Here is a 19,671-nt window from a genome sequence, read left to right on the forward strand (position 1 = left end):
TTGCCCAGTTGCATGGGCCCCGGAGGAGATGAATCGACAGTCCTTGATGAGGGAACTCAGGTAACTCCGGATTCTCTCAGGCGTGTAGGTGTCGGGGACTTCCGGGAGTCGAGGTCCATGGGTATCTTGTCTTCAATCCTCTCCGATAATCCATGATGGAAGGTGTCGAATAGGGAAGTCAGCCACTCTACGGGAATCCTGACGCACTTTGCAGACACAGTTTCCGAGCCACCTCTCTCCCGTACATCGGAGAATCGAACACCTTCCTTACCTCCTCTACGAACGCCTCCAGATTATGGCACACGGCGGTTTCTTGTTCCCACACCACCGTAGCCCAGGTGAGCGCCCTCCCAGACAGCGTTTTAAGGTACGCTATCTTCAAGCGATCCGAAGGAAGCGAACAGGGCTGCAGCTCAAAGATGAGGGAGCACCGGGAGAGAAACGCCTGGCATGTTTCAGGATCCCCAGTGTAGGGCTCCGGAGGAGGTAGGTGGGGTTCTCGGAGAGCCGGATTAGGAAGGGGAGAAGCACCGCTTGTAATGATGTTACTGAGAGTCTGGGCAGGTACCGTTGTGGCTTGCTGCCTATTAGATGGCTCGCAGAATTGCTCCAGTAAGGGGTGGAAGGTTTGGTCATGGCGTTCTGCCACGTTGTGGAATCTTTCCATAAGGTTCCGTAGCATCTCCTCACGTCTTCTAATGGTGGCTCCTTGTGAGGAGACAGTGTTGCAGAGCTAGTCCGAGTCTGCTGGGTCAGTCATGGCCAGTTCGTACTACTACGACTCAGGATATGACCCAGCTGCAGACACGGGAGGCGGATAGTACAATTCTCAAAATATTTATTACACAAGGGGACAGGCTAGGGCAGGTCGAGGGCAGGCAGAGGTCAGTAATCAAGGGCAGAGTCAATGAGGTACAGGGTCTGAATAATTATGTAAGAAAGGTATTTCTGTTTTTTTTTATATACATTTGCAAATATCTAAAAACCTGTTTTTGCTTTGTCATTATGGGGTATTGTGAGTAGATTGATGAGGATTTTTTTTATTTAATCAATTTTAGAATAAGGCTGTACAGACTATTATACATCTTTGTATATAAAGACAGGAAAATGTACACATACTAACATAGCTGCCACAAGTATTTAGCAGCCATATGTAAACAATGCCCCTGTTCCTCTAATGGCATAATTTGTTCCAGTCTTGCTGCGTAGGTGATGGGGGGTAGCCCAGGATCTGAGTGACAAGCATAGCCACGCTTTCCATTTGGTCAATAAATTAAATGAGGTACTTTTACATTTTAGAACAGAAATTGACATAGTGGTAGCATTTGGGGATATGAAAGATTGTCCTTATTCAAGAAGATAGTCATTCAAAGCTAAATGTTTTGTGTCAAAAGAAAGGCAAATGAACCCAAGCAGTGACAACAGTGCCTGGACAATGTTAAGTGAAGTGAGTGACAGGTGTGAGCTTGCATAATATAGCTTCCCATCTCCCATCAGCCCCTCTGAGTGGCAGACCAATAAGGAGAGCGGATGCACTGATGATGCTGATTTGCCCAGGGGTATAAAAAGTAACACAACCATATTGTCACTTCTGAGCAGTTGGAGCATTCCCAGCCTTGCCTCGGGTGTAGGGATTGCATAAGGAAAAAAAACAAAACTACACAGCTACACTGTGTGGTTTTGTTTTTTGGGGTTTCTTTGAGGCTAAACTGTTCTCACATTGGATTTTCTGTCAACATTTCTGGATAAGGAGATTTCTGATGAGATAAAACTCCTGGGCTTCCCCCAATCAAATCCAGGCACTCTTGTGGATACAAGTAAGTCATTGTCGTTCATTAAACCTTAACCTATACTAATGCAGTGCTTGTCAATTAATATTGTGTTATCTGTATATACTAATTCCAAAAGAATAACGTGACAATTGGTGATTTCCACCTAATTGGAGACACGTGTCTCAAAATATATTATGGGAATCACTTAACATTATGAATGTTTTATTTTAAATGCATACCTTATTAAGAACTAATGCTTTTAATTCAAGGTTTTTTCTATTTGGTGAAATGATTTGAGAAGCTCCCAGAATAGCCCGTATTAGCGTTAGAGTGGTATCCCAGCTGCGGAGCAATGTCTTTTTAAGGGAATCAGCAGCAGGGCTATCAGTTGCACCTCCAGTTATGTGTCACATGGTGACTGTCAATCAAGTCTGGTACCGAGTATTTTTAGAGCGTTCCAATTTGTGTTACATGGCTCATCAAAAGTTTACAGTTTTGGATAGTTTTCATACATTATCGATATGATGCAGGCTATAATTGATTGTTAAGGCAATGCCTTAGTTAATTGTTGCGCCAATGTATACTTTCTGAACAGTATATACTCAGGCCATTGTTTAATGATCTGTGGAGATTTCTCGAGGTGAAGTTTTTCAAAGTTATACTTTCTGAAGTGATATTCTGTTTATCCGGATGAAGAATAACTGTTCTCTGCTAGCTTCATTGATGTTCCATTCTATGGAAGTTGTGATATTTCGTTTCATTAAGGCTCCCAAGTGGTGCAGTAATCTAAGATAATGCATCTCAGTGCAAGAGATTTCACTGCAGAACCTGGTTTGAATCCAGGCTGCATCACATCCCGCCGTGATTGGGAGTCCCATAGGGGCCAGCGTCGTCCGGGTTTGGCTGTCATTGTAAATAATAATGTGTTCTTAACTGACTTGCCTCGTAAAATAAAGGTTCAATTAAAAAAATGTAATCTATATTTGATGTGCGTTGTATCTAAGGATGAAAGGTAATGTGATACTATAGTGCTTAATGGCTCATATTTTTGGGTTGAATAATGTATGTCAATAAATGATCGATTCTAGGCCTGTACTGGATTGAAAGTCCAGGCCTACTAAATTTAAGCTGTTCTATCTATAGTCCTAAACAAGTTCTTAAAATATTAAGCTTTAAATTTGCAGTGTTTTGTACATTGTTGGAGATGACACAGTCTTTAAATTCATGACTGGTTTATTAATACTTAATTCCAAAACCTCATGTTGATATGTTATCCAGCTGCTATTTAAAGATGACTTGGTGGATTATGTTGTATCTGGAACTGGAACGGCAATGGCAGACATTTTAGCACTTAAACATAGGCCCAGTCAAGGCATATGCGTTGTATAGGCCTAGTGTAACTGTAGGCCTAACAGCTGACGTCAAGGGATATGTTCTGTTTAGTTTGAGTTATAAATAATCTATTACACACCTATTAGTTACATTGAGTAACACTTGCCTTACCCTTAATACAGTGTACATACAGTGTAACATTGAGTAATTACAGTACTTGTTACACTGTACTTACAGGAATACTTGCACAGTAATAAGGTCACTGTAATGTAAAGTGTTACACTGTAATTTATTACCTTAACTTGAAATATATCAACATTAATTTAACTGGAAATCATTAAACAGTGATGTAAGGCCAGTTGGCCATCTGTTATTTAAGTGTGTGTGTGGGGTAGCTAGCTAGCTTCCAGTTGTTACTGTCTTGTCTGTGAGCTGTCACACGGAGCTGTGGCCCTGGTGTTCGGCCTAACACCCAGATCTCATGGATCCTCTGATAGCTCAAGTGACAGTAAGCCAGGTGCTGGATATGACACAAGTGATTAGATACTCATTGGCGAATAATACATGCTGGGTTCATTTGATGTTAAGGTTTAATTTGCATATGTAAAAGATGTAAAAAGAAAGGTAGACTCATCTTCATTGGCTTGGTGATGTGACAAGTGACATAACACTCTCATAAACTAAGAATTGAGTTCAAATGTAGAGTTCAAATGTATTTGCCATAAAACTACTGTAAAAGATTTTATTTATTTTATTTTATTTTACCTTTATTTAACCAGGTAGGCTAGTTGAGAACAAGTTCTCATTTGCAACTGCGACCTGGCCAAGATAAAGCATAGCAGTGTGAGCATACAACAAAGAGTTACACATGGAGTAAACAATTAACAAGTCAATAACACAGTAGAAAACGAAGGGGGGGTCTATATACAATGTGTGCAAAAGGCATGAGGAGGTAGGCAAATAATTACAATTTTGCAGATTAACACTGGAGTGATAAAAGATCAGATGGTCATGTACAGGTAGAGATATTGGTGTGCAGAAGAGCAGAAAAGTAAATAAATAAAAACAGTACGGGGATGAGGTAGGTGAAAAGGGTGGGCTATTTACCAATAGACTATGTACAGCTGCAGCGATCGGTTAGCTGCTCAGATAGCTGATGTTTGAAGTTGGTGAGGGAGATGAAAGTCTCCAACTTCAGCGATTTTTGCAATTCGTTCCAGTCACAGGCAGCAGAGTACTGGAACGAAAGGCGGCCAAATGAGGTGTTGGCTTTAGGGATGATCAGTGAGATACACCTGCTGGAGCGCGTGCTACGGATGGGTGTTGCCATCGTGACCAGTGAGCTGAGATAAGGCGGAGCTTTACCTAGCATAGACTTGTAGATGACCTGGAGCCAGTGGGTCTGGCGACGAATATGTAGCGAGGGCCAGCCGACTAGAGCATACAAGTCGCAGTGGTGGGTAGTATAAGGTGCTTTAGTGACAAAACGGATGGCACTGTGATAGACTGCATCCAGTTTGCTGAGTAGAGTGTTGGAAGCCATTTTGTAGATGACATCGCCGAAGTCGAGGATCGGTAGGATAGTCAGTTTTACTAGGGTAAGCTTGGCGGCTTGAGTGAAGGAGGCTTTGTTGCGGAATAGAAAGCCGACTCTTGATTTGATTTTCGATTGGAGATGTTTGATATGAGTCTGGAAGGAGAGTTTGCAGTCTAGCCAGACACCTAGGTACTTATAGACGTCCACATATTCTAGGTCGGAACCATCCAGGGTGGTGATGCTAGTCGGGCATGCAGGTGCAGGCAGCGACCGGTTGAAAAGCATGCATTTGGTTTTACTAGCGTTTAAGAGCAGTTGGAGGCCACGGAAGGAGTGTTGTATGGCATTGAAGCTTGTTTGGAGGTTAGATAGCACAGTGTCCAAAGACGGGCCGAAAGTATATAGAATGGTGTCGTCTGCGTAGAGGTGGATCAGGGAATCGCCCGCAGCAAGAGCAACATCATTGATATACACAGAGAAAAGAGTCGGCCCGAGAATTGAACCCTGTGGCACCCCCATAGAGACTGCCAGAGGACCGGACAGCATGCCCTCCGATTTGACACACTGAACTCTGTCTGCAAAGTAATTGGTGAACCAGGCAAGGCAGTCATCCGAAAAACCGAGGCTACTGAGTCTGCCGATAAGAATATGGTGATTGACAGAGTCGAAAGGTAGATTATTCTGATTAAACCTAGTCCTGGAATCAAAGCCCTTTCGATGGAGAATCTCCATTTGACAATGCTTTTTAGTCATGGATTTGCTTTGTTCAGGGATTTTACCATTCAATTATTGTAAAAGATTAATAAGATAGATTTATGGTGTGTGAGTGATTTGGTGATGTGCTTTGTTGTGTCTCTTAGGGTGCCGTCCACAATGTCAACACAGGCACCAACATTTACACAGCCTCTGCAAAGCGGTGTGGCACTAGAGGGTAGTGCTGCAACGTTTGAGGCTCAAGTTAGTGGTAAGGAGATCTCTTATGTTCTTCAACTATACCTCATGAATATAGCTGAATGTCCAAACATACAAGACCTAGTCAAAAGTTTGGACACGCCTACTCGTTCATGGGTTTTTATTTATTTCGAGTATTTTCAACATTGTAGAATAATAGTGAAGACATCAAAACTATGAAATAACAGATATGGAATCATGTAGTAACCAAAAAAGTGTTAAACAAATCCAAATATATTTTATATTTGAGTTTCTTCAAAGTAGCCATCCTTTGCCTTGATGACAGCTTTGCACACTCTTGGCATTAGAAATAAAAATAAAGAAAAACCCTTGAATGAGTAGGTGTGTCCAAATTTTTGACTGGTATTGTAGATGCAGTCTGAATGTGTTGAATCATTGATGTAAAACCGCAGATATAAAGCCTTTGCACAGCAACATTTTATGAAGTCTATAAACAAGTAATAAGTACCCTATTAATTGATTGGATTCCCAGACACAGATTAAGCCTAGACTTTAGTAAAAAGCTCTTTCAATGGAGAATCACCATTGAAAATGCTTTTGAGTTCTGGACTAGGCTTAATCTGTGCCTGGGAAGCCGGCCCTATGTGATATTGCAGGCCTTTTGTAGTTCCTGGGAGAAAATGCTTTCCTCTGAATTGTAACTGCTTGTTCATCATCACCATCTTCATCTCTGCTCAGTGCTGACTAGAATGTTGACTTGATCTAAAGGTTCTCCAGTTCCTGAGGTGAGCTGGTTCCGTGATGGCCAGGTTCTTTCCGCTGCCGCTCTGCCCGGCGCACAGATCTCGTTCAGCGATGGCCGCGCTGTTCTGATGATCCCTGCTGTGACAGCCGCACACAGTGGAATATTTTCTGTGAGAGCCACCAATGGTGCTGGACAAGCCACTAGCACCGCTGAACTTCTTGTTACAGGTGAGAGAACCAGAGTATTGTGTTATGTTCTTTTTTTTGCCAGCATATGCACTGTGGTTTCTCCTAATGGTTACTAATGGTTACTGCACTCAGGTAAAACATTGAACGTTTGTGTCTAATCTTCTGCAAAACTCAGTATTCATAGTATTCATTATGAATAAAGCTCTTAAAAGCAGCCTGTCCAAGTGACTGACCACCAGTACTGTAGGCCTTCATTGCTCACTTACTTTACAGAATTGTTCAATTAACAGCACTCATTTGCAATGATGAGAGTGGTAGCTGCCATGTTGTTTACATTTTACACATCCAATATTGAAATCGGGAAACTGTTGTTTGCCACTTACTATTTTACACAAAGCAAATGTATGTTCAATCACCTTTAAAGTAAAACAATACAGTAGGTGTTATAATTGACCACCATGTCTACTGCTACCACTGACCCCGGGCTTAGGAGCAAATGTAATGTCAGACAATTTGGATGAAAATCTATATTGTGATCCAAACATCTTCCGTAGCGACCTTTACCCTACATGGTGAATGATAAGTAGATAGATGTACGTTTCCTATTTAAAAAGTGACTGGTATAAGTGGTCTCTGGGTAGGCCGAATGAAAATTAAGACAAATAGTGTTACAATTTCCCCTGGTCTCCACCAGTTGCATTTGCCCCCCGTCTACCAATGGACATCTGTGGTGCTGCTCACTTCCACCACTTAAAAAATAAAAAATCACATTTAAGAAAACGTATTTTTCCATTTAATTTATTATTACAGCGGAGACCGCGCAGCCCAACTTTATTCAGAGACTTCAGAGTATGACCGTGAGACAAGGAAGCCAAGTGAGACTGGATGTTCGTGTTGCAGGAATCCCTACACCTGTGGTAAAGTTCTACAGAGAGGGAGCTGAGATACAGAGCTCTGCTGACTTTCAGATTGTTCAAGAAGGAGACCTTTACAGTTTGTTGATTGCCGAAGCCTTCCCAGAAGATTCTGGAACTTACTCTGTAAATGCTTCAAACAGCAGTGGACGGGCTACCTCCACTGCTGAACTACTGGTTCAAGGTGAGATAAAGTTGATCCAGTTGATTTGTGGTGTGTGATTATGGGCAACATGTTCTGTCCCTAAATTTGCCGTGCTCCAACCATATCGCCTGCGACACATTTTAGCGTGTTTGGGCTTTTGGAAAACCGCCATTGTAACAGCCTTCTCTGGGTTACAAGATAATTCCTGTTTCAATGATTTAATTGTGCATTTCCTTGCTGTTTTTTGGACAGAAAATATAATTAATCTAGCCTAGAGAGGTGACTACCTACACTGTAAGGCATTTTTAACTCAAATACTTCTAGTGAGTCATTATTACTTAAAATGTTTATGTGGTACAGATTCAAAACTAATTGAGAAGTCACATCAACTGTATTTTATAAGTTAACTTTTTCCCCAGCATGCTTACCGAATGTAGATTTTTTGGAATTGTTTTTCATATCTGTGTATTTGCATGTATATTAAGTGATTTATTTATCTTTGTGTAGCATGAGATTTATCACATACATTTTTCTAAACTAATACCATCATTCGTTTTTTTTCTTTTTTTTACCTGTTACTGAAATGGTTGTTCCATATGAAATGGCTTATGTAGTCTCCTCACACTGTTCCTAACCCTGGCAGTCATTATGATACAAATATCAACTGTTGGATATCCTAACTCTGGCTGGATTCCAATAGGAATTACACATCACTTTGCAAGCCAGCATAATGTGACTTGCAGGAAGGGTTGTAAAATTCAGGTACATTTTTAGGTTTTCCAGAAATCCCAGTTGGAAGATTCCTGGAAATCCTTCAACCAGGATTCTTTTGAAAATATGAACATTTTGGGAAAGAACATGAACATTTTGGGCCTGATGTTGCCTGTAGTTCATGAGTTTCAAGGCACCTGTATTAGAGTAAAGCTAGGTCTCAAAATAAGACTTCATGAAATATGTAATGTATTGTCACAGAGAACTTATTATAATTATAACATGTGCCTATTAACTCATTTTGTAAAGGCTGCAGGACTGAACATGAATTAATTCTGTCACTAACAAACACACTCATGGGTGGTAACTCTACAATTCACTCGAAAAGGCAAGGCGCACTGGGAAAATATTGAAGGTGTGGCTTAGTGGGTGTATTCCATTATTTTTTCAAGCTGATACAACTCAAATCTGGAACCCCTTCAGGGTCAGAGTGACTCTATCAATTTGATTAATGACTGCAGAAATAACGTTAAGTAACTGTAAATATATTAAGTACGCCTTCAATGAGCCAATTCATTGAAACTGAATGGAAACTGTGATAGGCTCAAAGGGCCCGTGGGCAGTGAATTCCATATTGACATGTAGCCTAAACTTAATTTGATTTACAACTTGTTGTCATCATGTTCAATAATTTTATGGATAATTCATATTTATATTTGTTTCTGTCTAGGGGGAGAAGCTGTGCCTGCCAAGAAGTCCAAAACTGTTGTGTCAGCCTCCTCTCAGACCAGAGTTGAGACAAGGGTAAATAGACATGAATAGACATGACATTTGTATCTCTGTCTGTCTGTTGACGCTATCTATCATTCAGATAAAACACTAACCTTTTCTGTTGTTTTATTTTCAGAGTATGGAGGCTCATTTTGAATCCTCATCCATGCAAATGCGTGTTGAAGGTGGTGTAGTGAGCCACCAAGCACACATGACCCCACCACGTGTGCCTCCAAAGCCAACCTCAGGCGGACGTCATCAGTCACCATCACCTGTGAGACGTGTCAAGGTGCCAACTCCGGCCCCTGTCAGGTAAAACACTTTATATCAATCCTACATAAAATAAAGTGTTTCATTGAATGCCACAGACAGGTAGTTTACCTCAATCTCCATAGGGAATAAGACCATGGTTATTTTATAATACAGAAATGACCTGGTATTTAGGTTCCCTATAAATTACCTTAGAAAACAGTAATTACATAATAAACATATTACTTACTTATTTGTTTATTAACACTACAAAACACCATTTTGGTAATATATGAATACTACACATTTTTAAATGTTTTGATATTTTCTGTCTCTTTGTTTAACACAGGCCTGTATCCCCCTCATCAAGACTGTCTGTGTCCCCAATCAGACCAGTTAAATCCCCACTGACCACACGGAAAAAGGTAGCCCATGGTCCTAATGTCCCCCCACCATGGAAGCAGGGAGACTTGGTGGAAGGTTCCAGCAGCTATTCCAGCAGCAGGACTTCTAGTGCCACCCATACCCAGGCCTCCATGTCTGCCACCCATGCCCAGGCCTCCATGTCTGCCACCCATGCCCAGGCCTCCATGTCTGCCACCCATGCCCAGGCCTCCATGTCTGCCACCCATGCCCAGGCCTCCATGTCTGCCACCCATGCCCAGGCCTCCATGTCTGCCACCCATGCCCAGGCCTCCATGTCTGCTACCCAGGTTCACATGGAGCAGCACTGGGAGGACTCTTATGGATCGCAAACGACTGGTGCCGCTGTATCTGGTGTCGCTGTGAGAGAGGTAAGGAGATTCCTATTTCATAGGAACCCCTCTCTCAACTCTCTCTGTGGCAGAGACATCTTGAGGCTGATTGGTGTATGTGCATGAGCGTTCATAAGGTAAGATTGTGAACGGCTTTGATTCGCTGATACGGGCCTAAATCAGTTCAAATATCCTGTACAATGAATATTTGACTTCATGGATGTATTTTTGGATCTAACATGGCTTAGGCTCGGTTGTCTGAATTTAGAAAGTAATGATCCAGCCCTCTAGAGATGAGATGATTGTAGCTATTTAAGATTGCATCTATTATCAATAAGGTGATAGTGACATATCTGTATGCAGCTATTATCAATAAAACTGATAATGACTTTGATTGGATCCTAACGGTACTAATGTATGCTAGGAGGCACAGCATGAGGTGGAAGATAAAAGCATTGCTGTAGCTACTGTGGTAGCAGCTGTGGACCAAGCTTGCAGCCGCAAGTCTGCTGGTTTTACACCAGAGCCGGTTCCAGAGCCGGTGCCAGAGCCGGTGCCAGAGCCGGTGCCGGTGGTGCAGCCCGGTACAGAGACACAGCACCTTTAGCACCTCTTCTACTGTGGTGTTAATGTCCACAACAAGGGAACAGGTAGTTCATTCATTAAAAAGTACAACCCTGTCGTCCTTCCCTTCACTTCAATGATTGATTTATTTCCCTTTCTTCTGTCACCACAGCCCACATCGGTAGACCCCACTCACGCTTAATAACATTATCCCTGATAAACATAGACAGTTTTCCATGTTAAATTGGTGTCTTTTCCCCGTACCCACATATTTGACCTCACAACCATCTGTGATTTTGTAACATTCCTTATGGTTAATTTTTCACATTCCCTTTGGTGTGTTGAGCTCTCCTCTAATGTTGATATGTGTTATTAATATTATCATTATTTATACACCTAATATACTGTATAACTATCCTGCCCCTGGCCAGTTCATAATATAGATCATGCCAGACTCTATAGCTGTTGAATCAGCTATAGAGACACGCACTGATGACGCTGTGCTACAGCACAGAGAAATGGATATCTCCACTGTCACATGTATGATGACAACCAAGAGGCAGGAAGCTTAAAGATTGGACGTACTGTATTGTTTTGTTTACTTCTCTGAGCACTTTCCCAAATCGCTCACATCAACTATACAGTATGTTAGCACTATTTAAATTGAAGTCACTGCATGAACCCATTTTCTCCGCACTTAAGGCAGTGATTTAAGTCCGTATTTTGAACATACCGATTAGAAGAGGACATTTCGGTGTCAAGTCTGTTGAGCACGTGTCCGAGTGCACACAAGTCTGTTGAGCACGTGTCCGAGTGCACACAAGTCTGTTTAGCACGTGTCCGAGTGCACACAAGTCTGTTTAGCACGTGTCCGAGTGCACACAAGTCTGTTTAGCACGTGTCCGAGTGCACACAAGTCTGTTTAGCACGTGTCCGAGTGCACACAAGTCTGCTTAGCACGTGTCCGAGTGCACACAAGTCTGTTTAGCACGTGTCCGAGTGCACACAAGTCTGTTTAGCACGTGTCCGAGTGCACACAAGTCTGTTTAGCACGTGTCCGAGTGCACACAAATCTGTTTATCACGTGTCCGAGTGCACACAAATCTGTTTAGCACGTGTCCGAGTGCACACAAGTCTGTTTAGCACGTGTCCGAGTGCACACAAATCTGTTTAGCACGTGTCCGAGTGCACACAAGTCTGTTGAGCACGTGTCCGAGTGCACACAAGTCTGTTTAGCACGTGTCCAAGTGCACACAAATCTGTTTAGCACGTGTCCGAGTGCACACAAATCTGTTTAGCACGTGTCCGAGTGCACACAAGTCTGTTGAGCAGATCCTTGGTAATTCTATTGTGCACCTGCATGATTCATTTTCAATATTACACAACCTACTCAAACTAACACGATTCCATGCTTTAACGATGACATGTTATTACTAGGTAATGCACATCAAGACTTGTTTTATATACAGGGGTGTTGAGTTTGTCCAGAGTGTTTGTAATCAGAATGTGAATCTGTTTGCTGTTGAAGTGACTGCTGCTATGGATGATGTGTATGCTGTCTATGTGCTAGATGACATTCACTGCTTGTTGTCTCAAAGGTTGAGGGTGGGAAAAAAGCGGAGGCAAAGGCTACAGTTGTTGCTGCTGTTGACCTAGCACGTGTTCGGAAGCCAATGCATGGAGAGAAGGGTCATGCTGGAGAGGAAACTTATGAATCTGATTTAAAACAGCAGTCAATGCTGTCTACCACTGAGCAACAAGTCACAGTGACAACTGAGGCTGTGCATATACCAATGATACCACCAATGGCAATTCAAACAACAGCTGATGACCAGAGTATTCATGTAACCCAGGTTTGCTATCTTTTTATTATGAAAAGATGCTTATTGCCAAGTTTTCTCCGATAACATTATATGTAATGTCCTGCTTGTTATTCTAATTTCTGCATTGAGTTTATTGTCCTCACTCTATCCACACTCTGTTGGTTACTTTAGATACAAAGAAGTACAGAAACTACTATCGCCCACGTGGATGCTGCTCCTGCGCCATCCCCAATTCCACATTTCACAGTTTCAAAAGTTATGGTTCCTAAACCTGACCATAGCTATGAGGTAAGCATAGGTCAAATCAGGCAAGCAGTGGTATACAATTGTTGTAGTGCTTCAGTTAGTATACAGTGCATTCAGAAAGTTTAGATTTTTCCACATTGTGTTTCGTTACAGGCTTATTCTAAAATGTATTAAATTGTTTCCCCCCCTCATCAATCTACACACAATACTCCATAATAACAAAGCAAAAACAAGTTTTTAGAAATTTTTGCACATTTATTGAAAATAAAAAACTGAAATATCACATGTACATAAGTATTCAGACCCTTTACTCAGTACTTTGTTGAAACACATTTCGCAGCGATTACAGCCTTGTCTTCTTGGGTATGACGCTATACGCTTGGCACACCTGTATTTGGGGAGTTTCTCCCATTCTTCCCTGCAGATCCCCTCAAGCTCTGCCAGGTTGGATGGGGTCTCTACATTTCCAGGTCTCTACAGAGATGTTCGATCGATTTCGAGTCTGGGCTCGAGCTGGGGCACTCAAGTTCATTCAGAGAGTTGTCCCGAAGCCACACCTGCGTCGTCTTGGCTGTGTGCTAAGAGTCGTTGTCCTGTTGGAAGGTAAACCTTCACCCCATTCTGGGGTTCTGAGCGCTCTGGAGCAGGTTTTCATCAAGAATCTCTCTGTACTTTGCTCCCTTCATCTTTCCCTCGATCCTGACTAGTCTCCCAGTCACTGCCGCTGAAATAAAGTTGTGGCCAAAAGTTTTGAGAATGACACAAATATTAATTTTCACAAAGTCTGCTGCCTCAGTTGTTATGATGGCAATTTGCATATACTCCATAATAATATGAAAAGTGATCAAATTAATTGCAATTAATTGCAAAGTCCCTCTTTGCCATGCAAATTAACTGAATCCCCAAAAACACATTTCCACTGGATTTCAGCCCTGCCACAAAAGGACCAGCTGACATCATGTCAGTGATTCTCTCGTTAACACAGGTGTGTGTGAGTGTTGGCAAGGACAAGGCTGGAGATCACTCTGTAATGCTGATTGAGTTCGAATAACAGATTAGAAGCTTCAAAAGGAGGGTGGTGCTTGGAATCATTGTTCTTCCTCTGTCAACCATGGTTACCTGCAAGGAAACACGTGCCGTCATCATTGCTTTGCACAAAAAGGGCTTCACAGGCAAGGATATTGCTGCCAGTAAGATTGTACCTAAATCAACCATTTATGGGATTATGAAGAACTTCAAGGAGAGCGGTTCAATTGTTGTGAAGAAGGCTTCAGGGCACCCAAGAAAGTCCAGAAAGTGCCAGGACCGTCTCCTAAAGTTGATTCAGCTGCGGGATCGGGGCACCACAATTACAGAGCTTGCTTAGGAATGGCAGCAGGCAGGTGTGAGTGCATCTGCACGCACAGTGAGGCGAAGACTTTTGGAGTGGCAAAGAAGCCACTTCTCTCCAGGAAAAACATCAGGGACAGACTAATATTCTGCAAAAGGTACAGAGATTGGACTGCTGAGGACTGGGGTAAAGTCTCGCAACCATCCAGGAACAGTTTGGTGACGAACAATGCCTTTTCCAGCATGATGGACCACCTTGCCATAAGGCAAAAGTGATAACTAAGTGGCTTGGGGAACAAAACATCAATATTTTGGGTCCATGGCCAGGAAACTCCCCAGACCTTAATCCCATTGAGAACTTGTGGTCAATCCTCAAGAGGCGAGTGGACTAACAAAAACCCACAAATTCTGACAAACTCCAAGCATTGATTATGCAAGAATGGGCTGCCATCAGTCAGGATGTGGCCCAGAAGTTAATTGACAGCATGCCAGGGCGGATTGCAGAGGTCTTGAAAAAGAAGGGCCAACACTGCAAATATTGACTCTGCATCAACTTCATGTAATTGTCAATAAAAGCCTTTGACACTTGTGAAATGCTTGTAATTATACTTCAGTATTCCATAGTAACATCTGACAGAAATATCTAAAGACACTGAAGCAGCAAACTTTGTGGAAATTAATATTTGTCTCATTCTCAAAACTTTTGGCCACGACTGTACATCCCCACAACATGATGCTGCCATCACCACGCTTCACGGTAGGGATGGTGCCAGGTTTCCCCCGGACGTGACGCTTGGCATTCAGGCTAAAAAGTTCAATCTTGGTTTCATCAGAACAATCTTGTTTCTCATGGACTGAGAGTCTGTAGGCACCTTTTGGCAAACTCCAAGTGGGCTGTCATGTGCTTTTTACTAAGGAGTGTCTTCCATCTGGCCACTCTACCATAAAGACCTGATTGGTTGAGTGCTGCAGAGATGGTTGTCCTTCTGGAAGGTTCTCCTATCTCCACAGAGAAACTCTGGAGCTCTGTCAGAGTCACCATCGGGTTCTTGGTCACCTCCCTGACCAAGGCCCTCCCCCGATTGCTCAGTTTGGCCGGGCAGCCAGCTCTAGGAAGATTTGTGGTGGTGCCAAACTTCTTCCATTTAAGAATGATGGAGGCCACTGTGTTCTTGGGGACCTTTCAATGCTGGAGAAATGTTTTGGTACCCTTCCCCAGATCTGTGCCTCGTTACAATCTTTTCTTGGAGCTTTACGGCGGTTCCCTTGACCTCATGGCTTGTTTTTTTGCTCTGACGTGCACTGTCAACTGTGGGACCTCATGTAGACAGGTGTGTGCCTTTCCAAATCACATCCAATCAGTTGAATTTACCACAGGTGGACACCAATCAAGTTGTAGAAACATCTCAAGGATGATCAATGGAGATAGATTTTGAGTCTTATAGCAAAGGGTCTGAATACTTATGTAAATAAGGTATTTTGTTTTTTTATTCGAATGCTCACTTCATCCGTATACTGTACATCGTTATCCATTCCATTATATTTTTAAGTGATCGTCCTTAATATTGCTAAACAAAGCAGGCAATATCATAATGCTTTGTTCTGATTCGTGATGATAATGGTATTTTCCTTGGTTTGGTCAGGTTTCAGTAGCAGGTTCTGCTATTGCCACACTGCAGAAAGAGTTATCCTCTACCTCTGCACATGTTGATCAAAAGATGATTTCGACAATCAGTTACAGACTGAGATAGGCGCTAGGTTTACAGGGGGAATGGAGCAAATGTATAAGACTTTGGAAACAAAGGTTTGTAGTCTGGAGTGTTGCGCCCTCTAAAATAACACTGTGTGGAGTCTCACCTCACTGATTGGTATTGGTAAACCTCCTCTTCACCATAACGCTGAAGCCACGCTACGTCCCCTTTGTTTCAGAATCCATTTGCTTCATAAAGAAAACCTAGCTTGCTCTGCTCTTCTTCCTCTTCATTTATCTGTTTCCAACCTGTTGTCACAACTCTTCTTCTTTCTAGGATTAATTCTTAACTTGCATCCATTTCACCCATGTTTCACCACTCCTAAAGTCATAGTTCAGATACTGTACTGTTTGTGACTTTTTGTAACTTATATGCATTTTAACAGATTGTTGAGACTGCAGCAGTCCCATCCCATGCAGAAGAGCCAGTTGTGCCACCTACTCTTGTAGCTGTAAGTATTTCTCTAGTGGCTTTATTTCAGGCTATATATACATTATTGTTGTCTATTCAAGCATCATTTCTAACTTCATCTATGTCAAATATCATCAATATTTTGTAATATATTTAAAAATTATTTTTTTTCAGGGCTTGAAGAACGTGACTGTGACTGAGGGTGAATCTGTGACTCTGGAATGTCAGATCACTGGTCACCCTGCCCCTGGCATCATATGGTTCAGAGAGGACTACAGAATTGAGAGCTCCATTGACTTCCAGATCACTTATGAGAGTAAATGTGCCCGTCTGGTCATCCGCGAGGCCTTCGTAGAAGACAGCGGTCGCTTCACTTGCACTGCTACTAGCGAGGCTGGAACCATCAGTACATCCTGCTACCTGCTTGTCAAAGGTAAACAGGCAGTTTCGTTTTTTACATTCCTGTCTACAATGACTACTTACTGTTGAGGTTGAATACTGTACTGCCAAATGGTTAATTGGGTGTATTGGTTTATGAATGTGCTAATACTTGTATACATTTCTTTCTTCTAGTAACTGAGGAGATTGAGACCAGGGAAGAGATGACACAAGAGATGACACAGCAGGAAATGATGACACAGCAGAGAACTGTCACTATGTTTGACTTTACAACTAAAGAGAAACAGTGAGTGCCAACTATTTTCTACCACTATATTTGCAAACTCTTGGCAGGTATAATCATTCTATGCTGCTCATTATACATTATGAAATCAATTGCCAGCAGATCATAGTGAATCTTCCCTGTTTGAGTTTTTCAAATGGGGATGAAAGAAGTTGGAGTAATCCTATTTCAGATTCAATAGTAGAGGGTCCTCACTCAAAAATAAGACATTTTCAAGGTTCTTTTATGCTCAACGTTTTAATGTTTCGACTGTAAGGTCATCGTAAGTCTAATCTTATTTCAGGCACTTTTTGAGATACATTTGCCCTAATTACTGTATATTTCCAACGTTCTTCTAGCTTTGCTGTTGAAGCAAAGGAGGAGACCATGTCAGAGGTGAATGTCATCACCACAGGATCACCAGTAGATACTGCAGATGCTGTCGCTCCCTTCTTTGTCAAGAAACCAACTGTACAGAAGTTGGTGGAGGGCGGAAGAGTTGTCTTTGAGTGCCAGATCGGAGGCAGCCACAAGCCCAACATTATCTGGAAGAAGACTGGAGTGCCCCTTACTACAGGATACAGGTAGCCTACTTGTGACACATTTTCAATGAATCTCTATTATGCATTTGTAAGAGTGTATTGATAATTGATTGTACTGTTTACAATATATTACTTATTCATCCATTAGATATAAAGTGCACTACAATAAGGAGAGTGGAGTGTGTAAATTGGAGATCTCCATGACGTTTGCTGATGATGCTGGAGAGTACTCCATCGTAGCCAGGAACCAGCTTGGAGAAGAGTCTGCCTCAGCCAGTCTGCTGGAGGAAGGTCAGTCTCTTTAATCAGAATGTTGTTTAATCTCATGGACTACAAATCCAGTAATATGATGCATCCTAAATGGCACTCTGTTCCTTACATACTGTAGTGCACTACTTTTGACCAGAGCCATATGGTCCTTGGTCAAAAGTAGTGCATTACATAGGGAATCGGGTGCAATTTGGGACACACTCATTTTCTATATCTGGGCCTGTGAAACCAACTGGGCCTGTCTTTTGTTTATACATTGTATATGTTGTTTACAGGGGAATATGAAGAATACATGAAGAAACATGAAATGACCCATAATAATGAAGTGACTACGGTGCAGGCGAATGTTTCCCCTGTTGTTGTGAGCGAATATGATGACCAGAAGTACATCCAGAGAATGGCACAGATGCAAAGCTTTGTTAGAACTCAGGTATTTGGATGAATAAAAAAAACTACACACTAACCTGGGTACCAATCTGTTTGACACGGAGTACAATGAGTGGAATGTTAGCACAAATCGACTGGTACCCAGGCTAGCAGTGTGCTATCATTGTGACGTTATCATATTTTATATTTGTTCTCAGCCACTTGTTTTGAGACAAGACATGCTTTATTCCAATGTTTTTTTACAGGAACTCCAGATTTCTTCATTTGAGGAGAGGATTATCCACGAGATTGAGATCCGCATCCTGCAGATTACATACCAACAAATTGTGACTGAGGATCGGGAAGAGATGGTGACTTGTACAGACCGTGAGGCTGTACAGTCAGCCTTTGCCACTCCAGTTAAAAACTACAGCATCATGGAAGGAATGGGGGTCACTTTCCACTGCAAAATGGCAGGAACTCCACTACCCAAGGTAGTAAAGAAACCATGTATTTTTATTTGATACAAAGTGTCCATTCCACTTAATTTAAAATGTTGTATATTTGATATAGTCATCAAGTTTTTCTTGTCTCTCAATAGATCATATGGTACAAAGATGGCAAGCGTATCCATCATGGCGGCCGTTACCAGATGGAGAGTCTTCAGGATGGTAGAGCCAGCCTGCGACTTCCTGTGGTGCTGCCAGAAGATGAAGGTGTTTACACAGCATTTGCCAGCAACATGAAGGGAAATTCTGTGAGCTCTGGGAAACTGTATGTGGAGCCCACTGCCATTGCAGTAGCTCAGTGTTACACACCTGAACCTCAGGCAATGCAGAGAATTAGGTGAGATTTTTATTACCAAATGTATTTTAATGTATATTTGTTTTAACATCATAAAACATACCAAGTATCACAGATTTTGGTATTTATTTGCTCAGGTCTCAGTCCCCAAGATCTCTGAGTCGTTCTCCCGGATGCTCTACAAGCCGCTCTCCCGGGCGTTCTCCCGGACGCTCTACAAGCCGCTCTCCTGCCCGCTCTCCTGCAAGCAGGCTTGATGACACTGATGAGAGTCAGCTTGAGAGACTGTACAAGCCTGTGTTTGTCTTGAAGCCACAGTCATTCAAGTGTGCTGAAGGGCAGACTGCCAGATTTGACCTGAAAGTAGTTGGTAGACCCATGCCTGACACTTTCTGGTTCCACAATGGTAAGTGATGTGAAAACATGATACATCGTCTAAGATATGTTTTATAAAATAAATATTAGAACTATTATTCCTTTCTTTGTTCTGTTCAGGACACCAAGTTGTCAATGATTACACCCACAAGATAGTGGTGAAGGAAGATGGAACTCAGTCACTGATTGTGGTTCCAGCCATGCCCCATGACTCTGGAGAGTGGACGGTAGTTGCTCAAAACAGAGCTGGGAAAAGCTCTGTGTCCATAACACTTACAGTTGATGGTAAGATCTTTGTATTGTATCTGGTATACTCATTCCTCATTTTAAAGCAAAAAAATAATTGTCAGTTTGTATTGATACATAATAAACCAGGGCTTTTCAATGTAGGTCCTGGAGGGTTGAAACACTTCTGTTTTTCATCCTCTCCTTGCAGCCCCCCAGGGGCAGAATTGAAAAGCACTGTCATATACAGTGCATTCGGAAATAATTCAGATC

At 42.1% G+C, this 19,671-nt stretch overlaps 1 protein-coding gene across 5 annotated transcripts in view; it reads left to right on the top strand.

The window, feature by feature from the left end:
* Nucleotides 1-1,604: 1,604 nt before the first annotated feature.
* The window catches only part of LOC109870942 (titin), a 175,359-nt gene continuing 157,292 nt past the window's right edge, over nucleotides 1,605-19,671 (top strand). For all 5 annotated transcript variants that reach the window (XM_031805694.1, XM_031805696.1, XM_031805697.1 and 2 more), the window contains exons 1-18: nucleotides 1,605-1,817; nucleotides 5,502-5,605; nucleotides 6,322-6,525; nucleotides 7,297-7,584; nucleotides 8,987-9,060; nucleotides 9,164-9,339; nucleotides 9,626-10,070; nucleotides 12,590-12,706; nucleotides 16,130-16,195; nucleotides 16,330-16,588; nucleotides 16,729-16,840; nucleotides 17,176-17,400; nucleotides 17,507-17,649; nucleotides 17,904-18,058; nucleotides 18,261-18,488; nucleotides 18,596-18,840; nucleotides 18,936-19,204; nucleotides 19,294-19,458. In XM_031805694.1, coding sequence (XP_031661554.1) covers nucleotides 5,515-5,605; nucleotides 6,322-6,525; nucleotides 7,297-7,584; nucleotides 8,987-9,060; nucleotides 9,164-9,339; nucleotides 9,626-10,070; nucleotides 12,590-12,706; nucleotides 16,130-16,195; nucleotides 16,330-16,588; nucleotides 16,729-16,840; nucleotides 17,176-17,400; nucleotides 17,507-17,649; nucleotides 17,904-18,058; nucleotides 18,261-18,488; nucleotides 18,596-18,840; nucleotides 18,936-19,204; nucleotides 19,294-19,458 — 3,262 coding nt within the window. In that variant the 5' untranslated portion in view covers nucleotides 1,605-1,817; nucleotides 5,502-5,514. The remainder of the gene's footprint in view (nucleotides 1,818-5,501; nucleotides 5,606-6,321; nucleotides 6,526-7,296; nucleotides 7,585-8,986; nucleotides 9,061-9,163; nucleotides 9,340-9,625; nucleotides 10,071-12,589; nucleotides 12,707-16,129; nucleotides 16,196-16,329; nucleotides 16,589-16,728; nucleotides 16,841-17,175; nucleotides 17,401-17,506; nucleotides 17,650-17,903; nucleotides 18,059-18,260; nucleotides 18,489-18,595; nucleotides 18,841-18,935; nucleotides 19,205-19,293; nucleotides 19,459-19,671) is intronic.

The sequence above is a fragment of the Oncorhynchus kisutch genome, linkage group LG26, assembly GCF_002021735.2.
Source record: "Oncorhynchus kisutch isolate 150728-3 linkage group LG26, Okis_V2, whole genome shotgun sequence".
Taxonomy (NCBI): domain Eukaryota; kingdom Metazoa; phylum Chordata; class Actinopteri; order Salmoniformes; family Salmonidae; genus Oncorhynchus; species Oncorhynchus kisutch.